At 34.9% G+C, this 22,783-nt stretch overlaps 1 protein-coding gene across 6 annotated transcripts in view; it reads left to right on the top strand.

The window, feature by feature from the left end:
* The window catches only part of ham (hamlet), a 67,539-nt gene that overhangs the window by 40,122 nt on the left and 4,634 nt on the right, over nt 1-22,783 (top strand). For 3 of the 6 annotated variants that reach the window (XM_066297449.1, XM_066297450.1, XM_066297451.1), the window contains exons 2-6: nt 1,908-2,293; nt 15,428-15,481; nt 17,727-17,855; nt 17,911-18,040; nt 22,631-22,733. In XM_066297449.1, coding sequence (XP_066153546.1) covers nt 1,908-2,293; nt 15,428-15,481; nt 17,727-17,855; nt 17,911-18,040; nt 22,631-22,733 — 802 coding nt within the window. Of the gene's footprint in view, nt 1-1,907; nt 2,294-3,909; nt 4,015-15,427; nt 15,482-17,726; nt 17,856-17,910; nt 18,041-22,630; nt 22,734-22,783 lie in introns of those variants that run through there. The other 3 variants (XM_066297454.1, XM_066297452.1, XM_066297455.1) reach the window with 3 other exon arrangements.

The raw sequence follows: 22,783 nt of genomic DNA, 5'->3' as shown, positions 1-22,783 counted from the left end.
AGAAGACGGAATTTTCATTACGTCACAGGATTGATAAGAGAGAATTTTCTACTAAATACCGGATTTGCAAACAGTTGAGCATATTAATCTGTAACCGCAGTTTGTTGATTGAGTGTTGTAGAGTAGATATATAAAATCTTCCTTAAATATGCCGACAAACTTTCATAGGATGTAGAGCTCGTAAAAACATATAGTTAGGTTGAATAGAGTTAAGTCCAAAGTCGCTTCGTTTCCAAGATAGTCTTGAAATTATTTTTTTTTGTATTTTTTAAATGTTTCAAAAACGATTTGGGGATTAGAATATGAAATTAGGGACACGTTATGGCGGAATAAATGTGCATATTCTGGAGGCGGGAGAATATTTCCACCCACATCAGTGGCGTCCGTGCGGCTATCCAACATTTGTATATGTGTAAAAGGCTCAGAATTTAACGAAATCGTACTTCGAAAGAGAAGTGTTATTTTGAGACGATACATGTTTTACACATGTTCGTCTTCATGTCCTGTACCTCTACTAAAAAAAATTTAAGTTAATTTCTCCGAGATAATTAAAAAATAATTGCATTTGGAAATCTATATCGGTTTCTTGGTAAACGTAGGAATAAAAAATAATTTTTTATCGTCAAAACGGCTACTTGAGTAACGAAATACTAAGAAATCTTTTCACTGAAAAGTGATGGAATATTAAAAAACTATATTCGTATTTAAAAGAAGTCTATAGCGTGCCATTTCTTTCATTAAAAACATCCCTTTGAACGGCCGCATGGACGCCACTGGTGAGGGTGGAAATATTCTGCCTACCGTAAAACTTGCACATTTATCCCGCCATAGCGTTTCTCTAATTTTTGAGACATTAAAAAAATATTAACGAGGTAAGAAATTAAACACTTTATCTCGGACACGAAGCGACCTCCGAACATATCTTTATTGGATTGAAATGTTTTTTTTTTTATGAGCTGTACGGCTCGTGAAAGTTTGTCGGGATGTTTGTGAAACACCCTGTATATAGTATAATAATTGCCAATGAGCTTTTAAAAACTCATTGTTTCGCAATCTTCATTTTAACGCTGTTATCAATTAAGGTACGTATAAACAAATAGACCTCGAACGGTTCTTATTGCGGGATATAAGACTATTTAAGAAAAGTAATAAGTGAAATTTAATATTTGCTTCACGTTTTCTAAATAATGGATTAAAAATACTGTATTTCCTGAGACAAGACCACACGAGACTAGCTTATGAAGAAGAACTGCATTTTTCTTAATTGGTCTAGTTGTTTCAAAGTACTACTCACGTGATCTCCCTAGCAAATCCCTATCGCCCTTCTGCGAAAACAACATTATACGTGAAAACGATCGGGCTGTAACGAGATATTTTTCATGCAGCTCCCGAAGACTTTTATCGGACTTTCTTCAGTACAAACATACGAAAAGCACGTACCAAAAAGGTCGTTCTCCTTAAAACGACACCTTGTTTTGTCTCAGGAACTTCTCAGAAAGACTGAATTAGACTTAACTGGGTTTTTGTCTTGTTTTAAGACCCGAATGTTGGGACAGGTCAGGAGGATTTTGTCGGCCTACGAAAACAATCGGGATACCGAAAGCAAAAGTAGATACGAAAGATTTCACACCACAGTGTTAACACCCTTTATAGCTTGCGCAAATTTAATACACGATATCGATAAGGTCTGGTTTTATTGTGTTTGACAAACTGATGGCTTTATTTTGAGAGCCAAGTGGCCGTCGTTCGTCCTGTTTATTCAGGACCATCAAATCCACACGAAGCCGAAACTATCAGGTTTCTGCAATTTTCACAACATTTCATTTCGTTATCTCTTTGGCCAGCTTTACCAACGTTTAGCCGCCTCTATCGCCCTAACCACTGTTATAACTAACATTTTATTGCAGAGGGTTCGGAAGATGAGATCGAAGTAGCCTCCGAAGCTTCAGAGGATCACATCGATAATAGCACTGAAGAGCCTCATACTTACATCAACAACAACTTTCATCGGAATCCCAAAGATATGGTATCGGAGACAGCTATGTTGTCTGTTAAAGCTGATCTCTATGACAACAAGTTTAGCAAATTTTTGAAAAGTGAAGATGAGGAGAAGGCGGAACAATTTTATCGCAGCACCATTGAGATGGTTCGGGCCAGTGGGGTGCTGCCTAGTGATTTGGAATTGAAGGAAAATGGGGTTTTTGCTAAGAGCGCCATTAACAAGGGTACCAGATTTGGACCTTTTCAAGGGAAGTGGGAAGGAACGCCTCAAGATCCTCGATTTGCTTGGGAGGTAAGTGGCTCTTCTCTAATATTTAAACCGTACTATCCATAAAATTTTCGTTACAAAACCCTCGAAACATACGTCCCAATTTCACACCCCAATAGCCACGGATTATATATCCCTTATTTTAGGAAATAATGTACAAATAAAGTTCAGCATTCTCACCCCAATCAACCACCCCTTGTATCGATAAACGCAACGTAACTAGACCTCTTCATGCAATTTGGATCTAAAACTGTCAACAGTGAGTGTTATTTTAACAGTTTAGTGGTGTAGTGTATCTTACAATGAAAACTTTCCTTATTAGCTTGAGTATCGGTTTTTTGAGAGGTCGTGAAGCAGGGGAGAGGGTTCGGGATTTGAAGGATTTGAGCGTTACACGTTAATAAATTAATCTAATTGATAAGGATGATAAAACTGGCAATTGCTTAAGTTCCTATTTTGCCCAGTATACACATAATTACCTTCTATTTGTATACCAAACGCGTGTTATCTTGTAATTGGCACTAAGTCACGATGCAGCAAGAACAGGCACTCCGCGTTCTCTTGTTTTGAAATAACGCCCCTAAGGTATTGCATATTTCAGAAATATCTATTGCATTCATTTATTGTCAATACTGCCCAAATCGACCTCATTCTTTCTAAATTGCTTTGTACTTCAGCGTCACGTTTGGAAAGTATTTCTGAGCTTCAAAACATTTTCTTAACTTGAAAAGAAGGTCTCATACAGGGTGACTCAAAATGAACTGCATATTTTCCTAAGTTTAACCAAGTTTTTCTGACACAGAATATAGAAAGTAGTTTCTGCGATTTTCATAAGTTCAATCCGTGTTCGGAATTAGTAGTTTTCTTAATACCATCCTGAGCTACACAAAAAGAGAGTACTGATTATCTAACAGTCGTGCGCACTCCACTGGACTTGCGGCTAAAGAAACATCTCCAATGTGCTTCTCTAGAGAAGATTTCTTATAGTGTGTTTAAACAACGAAATTCGGCAACGGTGCACATACTCAAGGTATTTGTGAGATATTTAGAAGTATTTTCGAAGTTAATATTTCAGGGTACTTCGGGAGATTTGCGAAGTATTTTCTAAACATTTTGTACAAAAATTTGATCAGGGATCTACTACGTTTAGTTCAAATTGTACATATCAAAAAAAATATAATTCCTCATAAAATCATTCCAAAACTTAATATTCCGGAAATTGTCTCGCACCCATCAAGAGTTCCAAGCTAAAAGACAGTATGAGGAAACTATGAAGACTTCTACTGATTAGAAGAATTAGGTGGAGATCAAACATTTTTAAAGATTGCTGAAACTTCACATGAACTAATGATGGACTATTTAGCTTAACTCAGGGACTTTTGATTTTCCTATTATGCCAAAGATGTTCTCAAAAGCTTACAGTCAAATACGAACTATTTGCTTAACGAAAGTGCACGATTACCTATGACTCAACATGAACATGGTGCATTGCTTATCACAGTCATCGATTGATGGGTAGCATGTAGATGCCTGAGGTTTCCCGAATCATTGGACAATTTGTCGATTAAACAACTCATCATGTTATCTCTTTTATCGCAAGGCAGCTTCTTATCTCTATGGATAATTTGCATGAAAGCATATTTGATTTTTTAGTCCACGATTTCATTGCGGTGAGTGTACAAGCCAATACGAGCTTGGTTAATTATTAATTCAAGGGTGGTATGTGCAAAAATTCGAATTATGAGGTAAGTTTCTCAAAAAGTAACAAAAAACATATGTGTTTAAAATTGCTTGTCTATCGAAGGAGGTACGTGGTTCAGTGGGATGAAAGTTTGAGAGGTCTTAACTTCAAGTTAGACCAAACAAGTTGTTAGGATAACTATCATATATATTTTTGGTCTTATTTTAATTTTAGATATTGTAGAATACCTATAGCGAACAATTTGGCAGCACAAACAGCTGAGGTGGTACCAATCAAATCAGTAATAGGACCTTTCTGATAAAGAAATTTTCAATAGACTTCATGTGATCATCAATTATATCAAAAATAGATTATTGCAACAATGGTAAAGATTGAAAAATGTTTTATCCTACTTCCAAGCATTAAATTCGCTAGCTCGTAATACGGCCTTCTGTACTTATGAAATCATCTTGCGTTGTCAATACACTTCATGTCAAACTTCATCATCCCTCTGTCCTCCAATCATCTCCTTATAAGTGTGTAATCCAATCATGATGATGAAACATGAATATCTGTTCATCCATCAGCTGTGTTGTTTATCTGTAATATCCAAATCACTCATATTTTGCAGATAAATCGTCCCCAATAATTTTTTTACGGCATTTCACTCAAACCAGAATGTATATGACTTTTAAATCTCCTGATACCTTTATAGTGCGCTAGAGCTATAATTAAGAAATCATATATCTTGCCTTATCACGAAGTCCCATTTTTAACGTTATAGATAATACTTTCTCATCAGTGTACACATTATTATTGTGATTGCATTGTAAATAATGCGTGTTCCAGTGATACCCTAACATTTGATTGAATATTGTACTTACACCTGGAGGCCTTTTTGATATTTGCCCAGATTAACTTATTGGTTTGAGTAAATAATTTAGGGTTATTTCCCAATTTGAATTACGACATCGATATCTGTTATGGACGTATCACTATGTTACAATTCTTCTAAGAAGGTGATGAAATACGCATTTGCTTGCAAATCTCAATAATAATTGCACCTTCAAGATCCTGATTAAAACACCTTAAAATACGTCGAGTTCCTTACATTGCTGGTATAAGTGAGTAATCCACTTACGCGTCATTGCGTACATATGAGTGAAAAATGTTCGGAATTTTATCGGTAAACATAAAGCTCAGATAATCCGCCAACAGACTTTCACACGTTATGCCCATCCCCCAACTGCTCACAAAGGGGATGTAAATTTCTTGCATAAAGCCCTAATTTTGGCAATAAAAGGGAAGATTTCGGGCGTATTGGTGGCATTGTTATTGGGTGCAAAACCAAATATCCTGTAAGGGATTATATCGATCTTCTCGAATTTTGATTGAAAAAGGGGTTTTTGGGTGAATCTGTCAATCATCCCGGCACCTGGTGTTGGCACAGCTTAGGGAGAGCGTTAGATTAGACGGAAGCTGCATGATTTATTTGTGACAAAGTTTCACTTTCGCCAACAATTTTTTAAACAATCAATTTTTTCATCTTAATTTTCAACATTTTATTTCGCATTTTTAACAAAAGGACAGGTAACAAATCCTCTCTTAAACACGGAGATCCCAGCTTTATCTTCGGATAGATTTACCCAAGCTGGGACATACGTATTGACACCTAAAGTGGCAATTTCTGAAAAAAGATACCTTCCCGATGATTATCTTGTAACCGCCAATATAAAGACTACCTAGTGAACACAAAAACACGGTCCGATGGGCCAAAATTCCTTTTTGCTTCCCAACAATGCGGGTAATCATTAAATAGATGATGTGCTGGCCATTGAAACGATCACCCGAAGGACATAAATCTCATGAGGATTCTATTTGAATTTATGGCAGATTTGTATGAAGATTCTTGTGTCGAGGTGCGTATTCTTTCATTTGAGTTATGTTGTTTTCAACTACTAGAAATTCCAATTTCGGCAATTTTCACCGATATATGTGGCTTTCTTCAATTGGAAACGTCGCTAATACTAAAGCATTCCTTTCCAGTCGAATTCTTGTTGTTAAAAAATTCCAAAAATTACTAAGCGTCTAAATAGAGGTCACTGCAGGCTATTCGAATGTTCCTGAAATTTTGATTATCGTATATCCTTTTTATCATGATCGTCGGTTTTGAATTGTAACTCAAAAATACTTTCCTTTAACTCACTATCACATTTTTTTTTTAATTCCTAAGAAATTTTATTCAGACTTCTTGAGCTTAGTGAGACTGATGAAGCTGGTATTTTCGTGATTTTCATGAGGCAGATTCGATAAAAAAGTTGCAGTTAGTAAGTGACCACCAGTCAGATGATGATTTTATATTTGCGTTACACTCCAAGGAACAAGACAATGATTTTTTTTACCAAAGCGTTTCATGCCATTTTTCTAGTCCTTATAAATTACAAATGAAAAAAAAACATTCCTCTACAAGGGCTTTTTATAGAAATTAGAGCAAATAATATGAATTAAGTACTATTACGTCACGTTAGAAGAACTTCAATCTGAGGATAATCAAAAGTGAGTCGGAAAGTGTTGAAAGAAATTGTTAGACTTAAATGAATTGGTAGATACTTTTAAATTACCTAACGAAACGGAGAAATCATACAATATAATCATTCTATAGAAGTTGCTTCTGCTGCCTGCATCGAAAGGTAAGTTATTGAATTACGTGCTCTGTTTTTAGATATTGAGTAAAGACGAATTTGCCTACTTGAGAATGCTTACCGGCAGTTTTTGATGCAGATTTATTGTACGGTAACCATTGCGTAAAAAATTTTGATTAATCATCAATAAAAGATAACTATGACCTAAGTATAATTATAATTAATAATTCTAATTTATAGAATTTATCATTTTCCATAGTCATTGATGTAGATTGGAAGAGCTATTACATCTTTAAAAGAGAAATTCATACTTCGGAACGACACTCAATAGAACTCATGTTATAACACTTCCGTGTTTCTCCTAATGACGTCTCATCCAACAAGCATCAAAAGATCGAATGATAACATCACGTCAGCGTAACATAAAAGAACAATTCCTTAAATGTCGATCATTTATATAAACACTAATAACCAAATAAATAAATAAAAAATAAAAAAAGCACGAAACCCATCCATCATTTTCAAAATTCCAAGGCTGCAAAAGAGCTTTGCTAAGCCCGGTGGATGAAGCTTTACCATGTAAACGTCATTCTGAACTCAGCTGGGGCCCTTTACGAGGTGTCAACCATCACTTATTCCCATCCCTTATCTCTGACCGGTGTTTTCAGGTCCCAAGTTCACAGTCTAATGCTGGACAACTTATATCGTGGATGCGTAATGTAGCTCAGATTGGGTCTATTTTCAGAACCTAATCATATTCTAAGCATTAAATGCGGTTCGTGTCAATTGAACGGTAGCATCTCTTTGCTTGCTTTGTATTTTGCCGAAATTTAAAGACCAGGAGGGCGTCATTGAGAAAATTTAGACCCTGAATGGGGCTTCTGGGACGGGGTGTCGCAGTTTGTAGGTGATTTATTATCTTTTGTGTACTGAAATTTGATCGAAGACTGCCTGTGTTTCGATCATTTATCAAAAAAAATTTAAAATAAAAATAAAAATAGATCGAGGTCGTACTTTGCCTGCCCGTGCTTTGACTTATCTATCAATAGAAAGAATCATAAATAACCCCCAGAAACAATTAACACACTTTCAAAAACTCCAATTATTATTCTTCTTGCACCCTCGTACGGCGAAACTTTATTCGTAAAACTTCCCAAGGGGTTGAAATTCGATTGGGGGGTGCAAGAAGGAAATTTACTGTTAATAAGCCGAGTTATTAGTGAGGTCGTATATCAGTTGACATCTGCCAATGATGGCATGTTCCGGATCTGACCTCTCGCTCGGGATATTACCAGAAGATTTACTTTCTCACCCCTTAAGACGCGCTTTGAGGGGTTGCCGGAGCTGTTCTGGTTTTATGATCAATTATAATCTTGTTGTTTTGACGGGCACGATAATAAGTTTAAGATGAAGTACGTCGGAAGGTGGATTTGATGTTTTTGCTGTTTCTGGGCTGTCTTACAGAATATAGGGTGGGACAAGTTCATTTGTGTAGTTTAAATTAGGAGCTTTAAAAATACGGTGATGGGAAATTCTTCTGTTGCCTCCATTTGCTGGATGAGGAATAATAGAAAAAATTGTTAAGTTATTGTTTATTTAAAATTACTAAATCCTTATTTTGATTCCAATATCTATAAGCAAGGTTTTAGGAAGATCTAAGGGCAAGGAATGCTTAAGAGTTGTTTTTATTTTAAAATCTTTGTCGTAACATAATTGGCGATGCATGAACTTGCTAGTAGAATCCGGGAGGTCTCTTCTTATCACCAATGTCACTGTCTTCATTTTCTGCTTATCTTATCTTTCTTCTTATACTTTGGACTTCATATTTTTATTACACAGGTTGAAATATGAAAACGAGATTCGGGAAATTTTGTTTTGATATCCTGAAACAACTTCTATATTTTCTCTCAACATTTTTTTCCGATCATATGTATGTATCTATGTGTAATAATTTGAGATAGACTCCTCAAAGTTTTCCTGGACGCATCCTTTAAATGTTTTATGTAAATAATAGATAGAGATTCCAAAGTTTCTTGTTACTCTTGAAGCCTCATATGTCCTTAGATTCGTCAAGTTGGTAGGAAGCCCATTTTAACACTCTGAAATAACCAAAAACCCCAACACTCTAAATCTCTCAGAACTCTAATTCACTCTAATATGAAATGTAGTTTAAAATCATTAAATTACGACTCCCTTAATATCCCATATAAAAGATAAAAAGTTGTCTGAATTTCCGTGATTTCAAAGTAATTTTTCTTCAAAACGAATGGGAAAGAAAATCAGAATTATAAAATGTCTTTAGTTGCAAAGTGTCTTTACTCTGTTAGAAAGCTTAATAGAATCCTAGAAAGTGCCTCGGAAAATTCGGATAACTCCAGGGGAACTACAAAAAACTTGTATAAGTATAATAAATTTTCAAAGAAGTGACGCAAATCTCTATGAAGGTCTATAAAATATCCTTTGTATTTAACAGATTCTCACTTAGTGAAATCTTCCCACATTTTGGGAATTGTTGAACAAACTTACATGATTTTTTCTATGCACAATTGCTTAACATATTTATCAAGGAGAAAAATTTTGACATTTTATGTTGCAGAATATTACGATCGATAAGTTGGTAATACTTTATAAGTTTGTAGTTTAAAATTGTGGTTTGCCCATAACTCAGATATGACTTCAATCACTTCATTTCAAAATACAGTTCTAAGGAAACGAGAATCTCCTAATGCGTGAAAAGTCAACACCCAAAACCAAAAAGTAGGTCCATATTTAGCCCACCCTATACTTGTTATGCAAATTGCAAAACATCTCAATATCAATTAAATCAATTGGAATCATTGACACATGATTGACAGGAAAGCCATGATGAAGCATTGTTTTCTGACCCACATGCAAATCAACTTATATGGTTCTCACACTTCACACTAACTACATTTTCTAAGCTACTCTATTGAACATTTTCATCCCAAAACGGTGAAAACGTTGACAATCGAAGGAAGCCGGACAAAAAACTACATAAAGAAACAAGATTATCAAGTATGACAGATATTAAGTCGCGCATAAAAATAACATGTTTGGGCGCGGAGAAGATTGACACCCTAAATGGCCGGATCTGGATCCTCGTGACACATTTTTGATGCGTTTTGTATTCCCAATTATGGCTCAAAGAAAACACATACACTTCAAGGGTCAGTTTTTGACCTTGTGTTCTGTTAAGGGATGGGCATATGAATATGTTTATAACGCTTTTTTTGTATTAAGGGTGAGAGTTTTAGATTAAACAGCCATCATACCATAAGTCACATTTCACCCCAAAATTTCATCCAATATCCTTAAAAGAATAAATCATAGAAACAATATGGGATTGACCTTTATGCGACTGCTTACAGGATGTTGCTTTGACCATATTTGTGTGTGTCGTGTGAATGTGACATCTGCTACTATTATCTTGGATATATGTTTGGTTTTGGGATATTTAAGATTTGCAACATTTGCAATTCCCTTATTAAATTGGAACTGAAAGAGATCCGGAACGAAAGCTTTTTTGGGCAATTTGCCAGAAGTATCATAAGTCATCAATGTTCAGGAAGGCTTGAAATCTAAGAGTCAGCTGCATATTCCTTGCGTCATTTCCCTTGCTAGTCTGAACCGCTTTTCCGGAGATTTTCCGGTTGATTTCCGGCCGCCATTTCTTGGGATGACGACGGAAATTTGAGGTTTCGCAGTTATAACTCCTAACGTTATTAGATACTGCTTTCAGTATTTGAAGTGATGATTGTAATTTTATCATTGTTGGCATGTGGATTTGTTCATTATTATATCTAATTACTGAAGGATGTGATCCTAGAATGTCTTTACAAATATTTATTTCGAATAACTTTGTAATCTTTAGGAACGTGCTTGATAACGCAAATAGTGCGAGTCATGAATTTTAGAACAAGTGCCACTTTGCAACTATTAAACACAGTGGAGTAAAAAGATAAATGGCCCGTGACAAAAACTGTTGCAACATGCCGGACACTCATTAGCTTTAGTAATCGGCCCTTCAGTGAGCCATCTGCATGGATAATTTGTTTAGAGACACAAAAGCTGCCACCATCTCATTCCCTACATTCAAATCCTGTAGGTTAATCCCATTAAGGACGCAGTCCCAAAAAATATCTTACTAATATTATGCAACAGATGCATCCATCACAGTGTAAAAATAACATTATTCAGGAACTAACACCTTAAAAAAGGCATTTTTCTCGAGAAACGTCCCAATTCCTCCTTTTCAATTGTGAAATCACGTCCGACCTAATCGGGTTATTAACACTTGACAGCTTTTGAATATCGGAAGCTTTTGCAGCTTTTCTATGCTCTTGATCGATTTCTGAACGCCTATTTTCGTAATACTTTTGTTAGAAGTGTAGAAAAGATGACATAGAATTGCCATTTTAGGGGCTAGTCTAACCTGAAATAGTGAAGACGCTGTTGCACTGTTATTGTTTATTTTAAGCTTTTCTGGTGTCTAATTTAAAGAGGAGGTTTTTAAGTACTTCTGGAATCTTCGGTGATATTGTGTAAGACAAAACAATTTAAATTAAGTAGGATGTTTTTTTTTTTGGAATAACAGACTGCATTGGCCGTGCATACCTCAGAAATAATAAATTTCACAAGTACGAAATTAAAAATTTCATTTTTAAATAGAGCTGTTATATCATTTGCGACTTATTCATTGGGAATATTTTGTTGAATCTTTTCAGAGAACTGTCGGCGACTGTTTTTCGACGTCAAAGAATTTTGATAGGTGCTTTAAAATTAGGATGTTAAATTTTCTTCTTCGTGAATCTGCTTCAAAACATGAAAGTACCTGAAGGGTACCCAATTTCACTAAAATATAGGAACCATGGTCATAAAATCACAAAAAAATGCCGCAATCTAGCGGCGAAACTCAGTAATAAGCTAAATCGATACTTTGCTATAGAGAATTTCACATATACCTTTACAGTTACCTGACTACGACCTGGCTTAGGTGAAAGAGCTGTTGAAGCTTTAACAAACAGAGGGCGCCGCGTTATGAAAAAGGCTTAGTTTTTTTACACATTGTTGCGATTATAATAGAGAGATAAAATAATGAAAATTATGAAAACGTTGCTAGTGACAAAGCGATTGTTCACTGAATCTTGACCCATTTTAAAAACTTATTAAATGAACAAATAGGTATCCACTGACATACTTAAAAAATTATGTCAAAATGATGTGCCGAATATGACAATAAATATAATATTAAATAGACTGAAAATTTTATTAAACTGTTAAAATTTTACCACAATTATTATTGTTTCTGTATTAATCGTAGTACCAGATTTATTTATTTCTTTTTTAGACAAAGTTGTTCATAGAAGTTTAAAGAAGTGTACGAGGGGGATGTTAGGAAATTCGTGAATTCAACGAAATTGCCAGCACATTTAAGTCGAATTCGGAAGTTTCTAACAACAAGGATTCCCATAACGTAAAGGGAAGCAATACACCAGAAACATTTTTGCTAGGAAAAAATGGAAAAGATCTGAAAGAAGTAGACCAGCTGTTTCAAAAACAAACAGTAATTGTTAAGTTCAGTTAATTTCATAAATTTTGCATTAAAATTCATTGGCAACCTTTAAGCTTTTTTATAGACAATACTTGCCGTATTAATAATTGATAATAAATAAACACAATGGTAATGGCACAACTTTTAATCCGTTTCTTATTATATAAATAAACCGGAAACTGGTCTCTTATTTAGATAATGTGTATATTTACAAGTGGACAGCAAGGGTAACTTTTATATGTGTCATTGAGAGTAATAAGATTAGAAAATACCCGAAGGCGTATAAATAGAAAAGTTATTTATTATCTTTTACATTTTTGTTGGCTCTACAAACAGAATCTAGATTACCATCGAAGCACTAATAAACTTAAAAATTCGTAAATATATAAAAAAATTTTAAGATAAGTAATCTACCTAGAAACTTTATTTCTTACATGTTTATAATTGATTCATAACTCACCGTAACATGACTCGCATGTTAAGGTGTGGTCCTCATCACTGAACTAACATAAGGGCATTTTAAACTCCTTCCCCATCATCAACTTGCTTTAAATCACTTAAGGACAGCGGCGCTTGAAAACTCACCCAAGCTTATCGTCAAACATAAAAATCGAATTTAAGAGACGACAGTCTGAAATTCTATAACGTCATGCCTCACGAACTACCCTCTATAATTTGGCCTTTTGAGATCCATTTTTTAAGTTTACCGAAAACTTTCGGGACAATAATATTACACGTGCCCCAATTAGGTACTTTTATCGCAAGGAGGTATATACAGGGTGGTGACTTTTACAATGTTCAACATTTGGATATCCGAAATGGTGAGAGTTACAGGGTTGGTTAAATTAGAAAAAAGTTGCGCATTTTGATGCTTATTATGGAACCAATTTGATTTTCTATTTATCTCTCATGGTTCCGGAAATAGCTGCAAAAATGTTGAAAAATTCTAAGTAAAAAAAAATTACCCGGAATACTTAACATCCGAATTTGATGAAACTCGAGTTACTGACAATTTTTGTTATGGTATTTCACATGACATTAACAGACGTTTTCTGCCTCCTCTAGGTTTTGTTCACCGATAATCAACTTTTCGTTTTTTTCAGTGCGCTATTTTGAAATTTTGCACATTACATCAAAAATTACATTTTTTATTTTTTTCTTGTGGAAGTAACTCAATATGCCAAATTCTTAACCTTTTTTATTACAAAACAAATTTAAAAGAGCAAAAAATGTTCAAAATGGCCGCCTCTTTGCAGTCATAATGGAATTAGTGTTTTGGCCCAAGTAGGATATGTAAGAAAACGAAAAGTTGATTATCAGTGGAGGTAATCTAGAAAGGGAGGAAAAAGTCTGTCAGTTTCATGTGAAGCGCCATAATAAGAAATGTTAGCAACCCAAGTTTCATCAAAATCGAACGGGCAGTTTTCCTGATAGAATTTTTTATAGCACTTTTTCATTTTTTTCCGGATATCTCGGGAACCATGACAGATATATCCAAAATCAAAATGAGCATGAAAATGGACAATTTTTACCTTTTTTAATTTACTCTGTAAACTGTACCGTTTCGGATATCCCAATGGTGAGCGGTGTAAAAGTGACCACCCTGTATAGCACTATATAAAAATTAAGATAACGAGTTTAAATACATATTGGTAATCTAATGCTTAATAATTTGAAGTAACTTTACATATGGTAAAATATTAAAATGTATAAGTGAAATTTTTAACGAATATTCTTTGAATATAATCAGCCAATCCCACGTAGAATGCTGTGGTCCTTGGTGGCCGCAGTATTTCTATAATATTGCATATTCAAAACAGAATTACGTGCGTATTTTTACAAGCTTTTTTCTAGGAATGCAAATCTCTGTTCTTAGAATATATTGCAATTCCTGTAATTTGCTTATTTTTCTATGGTGTGGGATCGTTTTACGCCCAGACAAGGTCTAGACAGCATTTTACATCGGGAGCAGCTATTTTTAGATAGTAATATCAAAGTCGTTTGAAAGAAAAAAAAAAGTAATTTTACATCTCTGATGGACGTAAATTGGATGTGTCAACAATAACAAATCTTGAAATTAATATATTTTTGCTTGTTACTTTTCATATTTACACACTCTACTTTTCATTGTGGTGATAGTGAGCGAAAAAATCATGCAAAACACATTACTTTAGTTTATTTCACACGTTCCAAATCTACCTAAAAGTATTTGGTTTCAAATTATTATGCATTCGCTTAAATTACTCTTACAACAAAAAACTGAATCTGTTACCTAAGAACCAGTTGAATTAAGGGCGCTAAATTAAAAGCCCGCACAGTGTAGTCAATTTATATTAATTCTCTTTTAATTTATAATTACTCCCACAATACAACCGCATTAAACAAAGCTAATGTATGCTTTCCTCTTTAGTGGGAAACCGCAATTTCTTGCAGAATTTCCCTTTCATGTCCTGCCAGCAGGACATAATGACAGCGGGATTAAGAATCAGCCCATTAAAGGGCGGCTGAAGGGTCGTTTTCGCCGCTTTGAGGGTGTCGGAAGCCTCTTGCCCTTGTTTTCTCCCTTTGAGGGCTTAATTGACGTCATGATTTTGGCGTTAAAACCCATGGGCGGAGGGGCAGATATTGTTTAAATTCAGTTTGGAATTGACTATCAACTGAATTGACAAAAATCGACACATAATTTGCTATTACATAACAAATCTAACTAAAATATCAAGGTGCAACCCAACTGCCTTATAATCCATTTCTGGCCTCATAATAGTATGATTAACATTTTTCATTTATTAATATACTTTCTACATAAAGCAATAATTTTTTGTTATCAGAAATCAGTAGGCTTGAACGGTTTCTAGATTGATGTAAATCCCTAATTCGCTAAATAATTACAAGATTTATTAATAATCAATTTATCCTTTCTGCTGGCAGACAAATCTGCAATCATTCTATGCTCCTACTTACCTACTGACTTCATGTAATGTTTCCTCTGGTTGCCGTTTCTGCTGTTTCTTTTGGAAAAGATTAAGTAAATTCCTTTACTGGCTAATTTTTTGGTTATCTACCTGGTAAAGTTTACTAGATCCTTGATCGATTGGCTTTTAAGCTGATATGTTTTTAGAAACCATTTTTCGTTTAAAAACTGCCATCCAGGCCTCCTTAAGGTTGCAATTTCAGAAAAATGATTCCCAGTTCACAGCTGACTATTTTGATCTAAACATGAAAGTAAAGGGAACTAGTGACCAGAAATATTTCCTCTTTTATAGGATTCTGACACCATCCGTCTGGCAGCTGTTCGACATCAGAAGCAATTATTGATGGTAATTAGTGCAATTTAATAAAAAAAAAATTAACTAACTTCAACTAACCACTTTAAGCGTTAACTTACTATAACTACTGTGCATAACATAGAATGTAATTTCTGAAAAATCATCCAAATTATGCTGATTTGAATTAATTCTCTGGCCGCTTCTATGTTGAGTTTTGAGGCTTTTGCAATAGATTTCGAAGACTTTAAAAGAAATTTACTGTTTCGTACTTAACGCTAATTCATGCTTTACCACAATGTAAGTGACACTTATCGAATAGTTGTAAGAGGTACTTGCTACATTTGTCAATTCAGAGATGGTCGACGCCACGTATTGCAATAATATTAGATGGAAGGAATTCTTAAACCTTAAATTTGATTGATTGAGAATGTTGAATTTCTTCAGCGCCCAAGGAACCATGCAGATGGTAACTTCAAAAAAAATTTTATTTGAGTGATGAATCAAAAAAATACACATCATATGACTAACAAGTTGGTGTTGAAAATTTGCTGGGTGACAGTATTTTGGGGGAAAGGTGTGTTACAAAAGTAAATGGGAATCTATGCTGATTATGCAACGTCTGGGGTCCAAAAAATATTCTACCCCACTAAAAACCCCATAATCCGTATTTATTTCTGTCTCTTCAAATTTTATAGAGGTTGTTCCTACAGTTTGCTTGCATTTTCTGAATTTGCTTCAATTTCTAGTGAAGAGTTACCAAAATATTTAAATATAAGAAGTTCTTTTATTGTGTCATACGTGCTTAACATGCTTTAATGCCATATACGTATAATATCTAGGAGTTTAGCCAGATATTGATCGGAGCTTGGCGCTTTGGAGTTCTTAGACCTTAAAAAAATTGTGACCTAATTTCGTAAAATTTCGGCAATAGATAGCGAACTCCAATCTGGAATCGGGAATAGGCGACACCTGATGGTACCTATCTAGAGTGTTTCGTAATATTGCTTCAGTAATTCTACACTGATGAGATTACTTGGAAATCTGCAAATTTCAAAGTCATAATAGTTGTTAGAGGTCGTTTACTATGGTCGATGGAGAAATTTGCATATTTGATTTTCCCATCCACTTAGTTGGGTGATTTGCTCTATACACTATCGCTCATATACAGGGCAACTTTTTAAATTCGATTTTTTTCTATAACATGAATTTGAAATAATGTATCACATTAATTATTAATTAAAATTAAAAATAAATATATTAATGTTAAGGTTTATTTGTTAAACGTTTTTAAACTGGAAATTTAAAAAATATTCTAAAACATGGGTAAAAAGTAGAGCAACTAAAATATTTCTTATATTTTCCCTTGCAATTAAATCTTGCATTTAGTATTTAGTAGTATATCCCGGATTTTTATATACTTCTTAACTTCTGTTATTCACGAATCTAAATAATTTTTCAACATAAGCTTCAGATATTGAATTTAAGGAATTTTGAACTTCTTTGAACAAATCCGTTATATTTGCTATTCTTTTCTAATAAATTTCACTGTCAATTTCATCCAAAAGGTTCTCTATGGGGTTCAGAACGGAGCTTTGAGCTGGCCAGATTATCACATCGACGTTATGCACGGTTTTAATTAATTTGGAAGTATGCTTTGGGTCGTTGTCGTGTTGGAAGGTCCATCGAAGCTCATATTTTCTTCAGCGTAGGGAAGCATGTGACCTTCTAGAATATTATCCCAAACGGATAACATGTTCTTCCGTCCATCACTTTATCAATTTTTCATTTTCGGCCACACTTCGAAGCTCATCTAAAGTTTCCCTATTTTTAAAGTTTGATAATACACTTGATGTAATTGATTTATTTCAATTCAAACCTTTTGCACCTTTACGCTACTTTTCATTACTTTCAAATTTCCTCTAAGATGCATTCTTTCAGCTTATATGGTAGATGAACACCTCTTGACATCTTGAAATATTTTCAGTCAATGCTGTGAGTAACACGTTCGATATGACACAATAATATAAATAAACAAATTGGTTTCTTTGCATACGAACCGTACGAAAAACAAAACAATCTGAAAAAAGGACGAATAAAAGGTATTGTAAATATATTCATTTCTTTACGATATTTGGACAAAAAAGATATATATTTTATTAATTCTAAAGAAATATTTTTTTGTAAACATGTTTACTTAAATTTTCTAATTAATTGCTTTACATACGAACGATAGTGTACATTTTCATTCGTTGCGAACAATGCAGTTTTCAACCTTTAACGAAAATTATTGTTGCAGATTTTGGCAGGTTCTGGAGTGCGAGGCTACCTCGATGGATCTTTGGATCATCAGAATTGGATAAAACTGGTCAGAAGCAATCCAAATAAAAATGCCTCAAATATGCGCCATTTCCTAGTTAGTGGACAAGTCAGTATATATTTTCAGCCCAGAATTTTAGATAACTTGAATTGTATCATAATAGGTGTGGTATGAAACTTTCGTGGATGTCCCTGCCGGCGAAGAACTCTTTTTGGGGCCCAAAGAAGCTTTGAATCTGCAGGACATGTTCGCTGATTCCACTACCAGTGACGATAGATCTGATAGAGAAACTGGTGAGCTCCTTTATGTGATATTTTGTTGGTTTTTCACCTTTATCTATTCGAACCATATCACATCCTGTTTGAAGGGCCGGCAGAGGGCAATCAAGTCTACCCCATTAGAATCAATTCGCGCTCATTATCGTGTCAAGTGAAGTCAAAACGGCACATGGCCGGATATGGTCACCTCTTCCGGCCTATGTGCAATTAGAGTAGAATCGGAGGAAAATCAAAATATAATCGGTGAAGGACCTGAAGGGTGGGTGAGTCACGCAAAAAGGGTAGAAAATGGCTTGCCAAAGAATTCAAGCTTCACTTGACTGATATCAAAAATACGTTACACATGCATATGTATTTCCTCATACAAAGTGGCGATTCCCACGCAAAGAAGCGAATCCGACCTGATGGTGCCTTACTGGTTCACGCTGGGCGATGGAGGTCTATGGGTTCACTAAACAGGTGCGCGTAAAGTAGCGTAAAATTCGATGGTTTGATGGTCAGGAATTCCAACGGTTTTCTAACCTGTTTCGGTATTAAATTAGGGAAAGGTGGAGACCAAAAATCGTCTAAATATCAAGAAGAAAAACACCATGATCAATCATCAACTGATCCCATTGGTAAACTCGCACGTGCCCCCAAAAACTAACCCCATCTTTTATCGTAATTATCTTCGTCATTATGACGCAAAGGCTCGGTGAAATCCGTGACTTCTCGCATCTGTCCCGGGAGCAAATGCATTTATTATTGTACCCCACCCTGAACTAGGAGCTAAAGGATTGGACCATATACAGTAATGGTCCAAAATATCATAAATAACGTTCCTGACGTGTGACATCTCTATTTAATCCGGCGAAAGGGTGAGTGCCCTGGATCACAATAGATGTGATAATCCAACATTGCCGGAGGTCACGTGGCTATTATGTACCGCAAATCATTGTTTTCCATGTCCTGTCAGGGTTAATGTTTTTCTCAAATGTGCAGAATGGGCTAACGGGAAATCTTAGTGAAGGATTTCCACCCCATTTTGAGTTTGAGGCTTTCTAGTCTAATTGAGTAGCTACAAACTGTCAGAGGTGTTTTCTGTAATTCTTTTTAATTTTGTCCTTTCGTCGGACTTAGATCGTTAGGGTCTTTTAGTCGGACCTGCCCAGTTGGAACTCCCCAGTCAGACTCGGGACAGTCAAGGACGCCGGGTCAGGCGTTAAAAATTTTGAGTGAAGTGCAGTTTTTCACTTAAAATTATAAAAACTTAAATTTCATAATGAATCAAAATTGTTCCCATAATTGCGTCGGATTCGCAGGTAAATTAATTTTGTAAAAAAAATACATATTTATTTATGAAATTACAAAACAGTGCCCTATTTGAACTTTGTGCCGGATTTAAACTTTACCAACTCTCTATTATTTAGAAAAAATAATTAGGACAAATCCTAGGTTTTCTATGAGAAAATTTATGACCTTTGAGCCGATCTGGTGAGTCAGAAATTGGAAATAATCGTAATAAACTCAAAATAGCTTCAAGTTTTTAAACTAAAAATAATATTTTCTACTCTGAGTTTTCTTTCATTTGTGGGTTAGACACTTGTTATATTAAATATCTATCGCCACTAACATGTCCAATGGATAAAAATTATAAATAAATATACAATTTTAAGTCGAATCCTCCTATACAAACTCATATCAGAACCTCCAGAGTGACTTCAAAATGTTTGTCAAATGCACAGCAGCTGATCGCTGATTAATCGGATTTGCTTTTAGCTTTTGTACGACCGCGGGGGGTTGTAAAAACAACCCCCGTAACACGGCCTTACCCCTTTTCTCTAATGATTCTCGCCGACGTTACATGTGTACGGGGCGTGTGCGTAAAATTACCCGCGATTTTATGGGTTAAAGCGATAATAATAGAACGAGTTTTTCATCTGTTAGTGGTTTTTATGCGACTTTTTCATTATTGGCTATCGATGCACCCTTTAAAACTAGTAGCTGCTATTAGGGCGGGTTTATGAGATTTATGGGCTAACCATCCCTTCACAATTGACGAAAATTTGTACTCAAACTAACTCGAACGAAGAACCTGACCAAGGAAAAGTTAATGGTACCTTTATAAAGCAGTAATGGTACTGAAACAGCGTTCCTGTCCATAACGTGTGAATTAAAAACTTTTAGAGTTCAGAGGGTTAAAACCCTTACCCGCTCGCACGAACGCAAATAGAAAAGGGCTTATTTCACTCCATTTGAAATTGAGATGTAACTTTAGATTGCCCCTTCATGGGGCACCCGGATTAAAACTGTTGATAGATAAAAATACTCGATAATATTTGGACAATTTCATCGGCTATAGAGGATTAAGGTGGATTGTTTTTTGAGTTGCATGCAAATTTATTGAAACAGATTTCAAGTGCCCTAAACCATCAGATAAAGTTGTGTGTCCCTTGTGCCATATGGCCCCCTTTTGTTTTTAGCCAAACGTTATGCAATGAATATTTGATTGGGGCGTAACGCACCGTACCACCGACAGATGTGTCGGTAAATACGGTTAAACTGACACACCTGACTTTACCATCCAACCGTCATGATTTTGGAAGGGATTGAAGATCAATTTGTGTGAATGTATTTATCACCATAACTCATATCTAGAGCGACTAATAAAAAGTTTAAAACAAGCAAGTTCCTAATTTTTTTTTTATTGCGAAAGAAAATATGAAGTTACGATGGCTCCGACATGATAACGTCTCGAAGCATACCTCCAATTTAATTAACGATTGGTTAACCGTGCACAACATTGACGTAATGATTTGGCCCGCTCAAACTCCGATCCGAACCCCATAGACAACCTTTGATGAAATTGACAGAAGAATTAATGAGAAAAAAAAACGAATAATACCGGATTTGTTTAAAGAAGTTCAAAATACTTAGAACTCAATATCTAAATATTATATCAAAAAATACTAGATAAGAAATAAAAAAATTAATTACAAGAAAAAATTTAAAAAATGCTTTAGCTCCTTTATTTTTGGCTCATATATTTTTTAATATATTTTTTTCAATTGCAGTTTCAAAAGATTAAACACGTTCATTTTTTATAGAAAAAAAATCGAATTTGAAAAGTTATTTTTCATATGAGCGATAGTCCACATATAAAATAAAAAAACTGAAAAAGAAATTAGGCATCGTTAGCAAAGATAAGTCTATCTCAGCCACCTAAACATCTTTTGGAAAATTTACGTAACTTCAAAGATCTTTTGAAACGTTTCATAGATTAACAAAATGTGAAGTACGACAATTTTTCTCAAAATTTGAGACTTCAAAAATCGATACTCACAACTGCAAAAAAACTGCTATATGCTTTTCCCGTAGGCAAAGTATCAGATTGTATTTGATAAATTAATTAAGTATTATCAAAATCAACGGTTTATTGTATTTTATATGTTTCTGTTGTTACATCAACAATGGTCGTTTCGACAGATCCAGACCAAATTGCTTACTAAAGAAGTCAGATTAAAAGAAGCAGGACTTGTCGTCCAGCATTCGGTTTATCTTACTGTAGAACTTACTGGTTTTCCCGATGTACTTCTTGTGGCACGAAACTCCTCTAATTGCTGCCTCAAGAGAAGAAAACTTTTCTGACGTGCAACATGGGGCTCTACATTTTGGTCTCTATTGGATAGAAGTGTACAGTCAAATACTTCTCATTGTGAATGCAAAATGACTTAATTCATGTGCGTGATGTAACAAACGTTAAAACCCAAACCGAGCGACAGTTATCAATCAGGATCTAACGTCAATTTTTTCCGGGCATTTGCCGGAAACTCACCCTCTCTACATCCCTCATTTTAATAATTAAACTTCCCACCCTTATTTAACACTACTGAATCATTTCTACAGCTTTGACGATATGTAAGAGTTTAACTTTTTGTCAATACTTAATCACTACAAATTTGCAATTAAACTTCCAACCCTTACACAGAGAAACATTTTAAATTGGTATTAGGTCTTAAAGCAAAAACAAATCAATTAAAATTCTCTTTCCCCCTAAATCAACAATTACCCTACCACGAAAAAATGCAGCATAAACACCCCTAGACGAATCAACAACTCCGAATTTACTAACTCCCAATCCATCCCCCACCATTGGGACTCACTGACCGACATAAGTGATAATAATTATTGAAACAGGGTAAAAGTGTTTTGTGTATATCGTTTGATCGGGGTTGGAGGGGGTCATGTGGTTCAACGTAAAGTGATATCGCCCTTTTTTAGTGCTTTATTCTATTCATTTAGGGGTGCAAAGGTGCCGTGGGTGCTATATTGTTCTGCAACCTGTGGATTTTCTATGTGATTACTCTTCACGGTCAAATCGCTTCATTCTTGGTATGTTACGACTTTTTTAAACTACCCTGAAAATTCTGCGAAGATTACGTATCACGTATGCCTTAGATAATCATACCCGTCCATATCTTATAAACCAATATACGGAATATTTTTTACATAATATACATATATAAAAAGTTTTTTTTAGTGTGATGCAGGTGTGTGAAAACATAATCACCATAGCGTATTCATTGTTTTTTTTTTCACAATTTTCTCCTTTACTTTCTCTTTTAGCCTCACAACATAGCGAAACGGTTGATGAGCGTGAGGAGGAGGAAGACGACGACACTCAAACCAGATGCTACACCTGTGATCAACCATTTAGTGATGTAGATAAGTAAGTGGACGTTTAATCCTTTATTTTGCTTTAAATGAAATTTAATGAGT

Source organism: Euwallacea fornicatus, chromosome 28 (genome assembly GCF_040115645.1).
Source record: "Euwallacea fornicatus isolate EFF26 chromosome 28, ASM4011564v1, whole genome shotgun sequence".
Taxonomy (NCBI): domain Eukaryota; kingdom Metazoa; phylum Arthropoda; class Insecta; order Coleoptera; family Curculionidae; genus Euwallacea; species Euwallacea fornicatus.
Note: the sequence above shows the minus strand (reverse complement) of the source record. Positions and strands in the feature narration are given on the sequence as shown.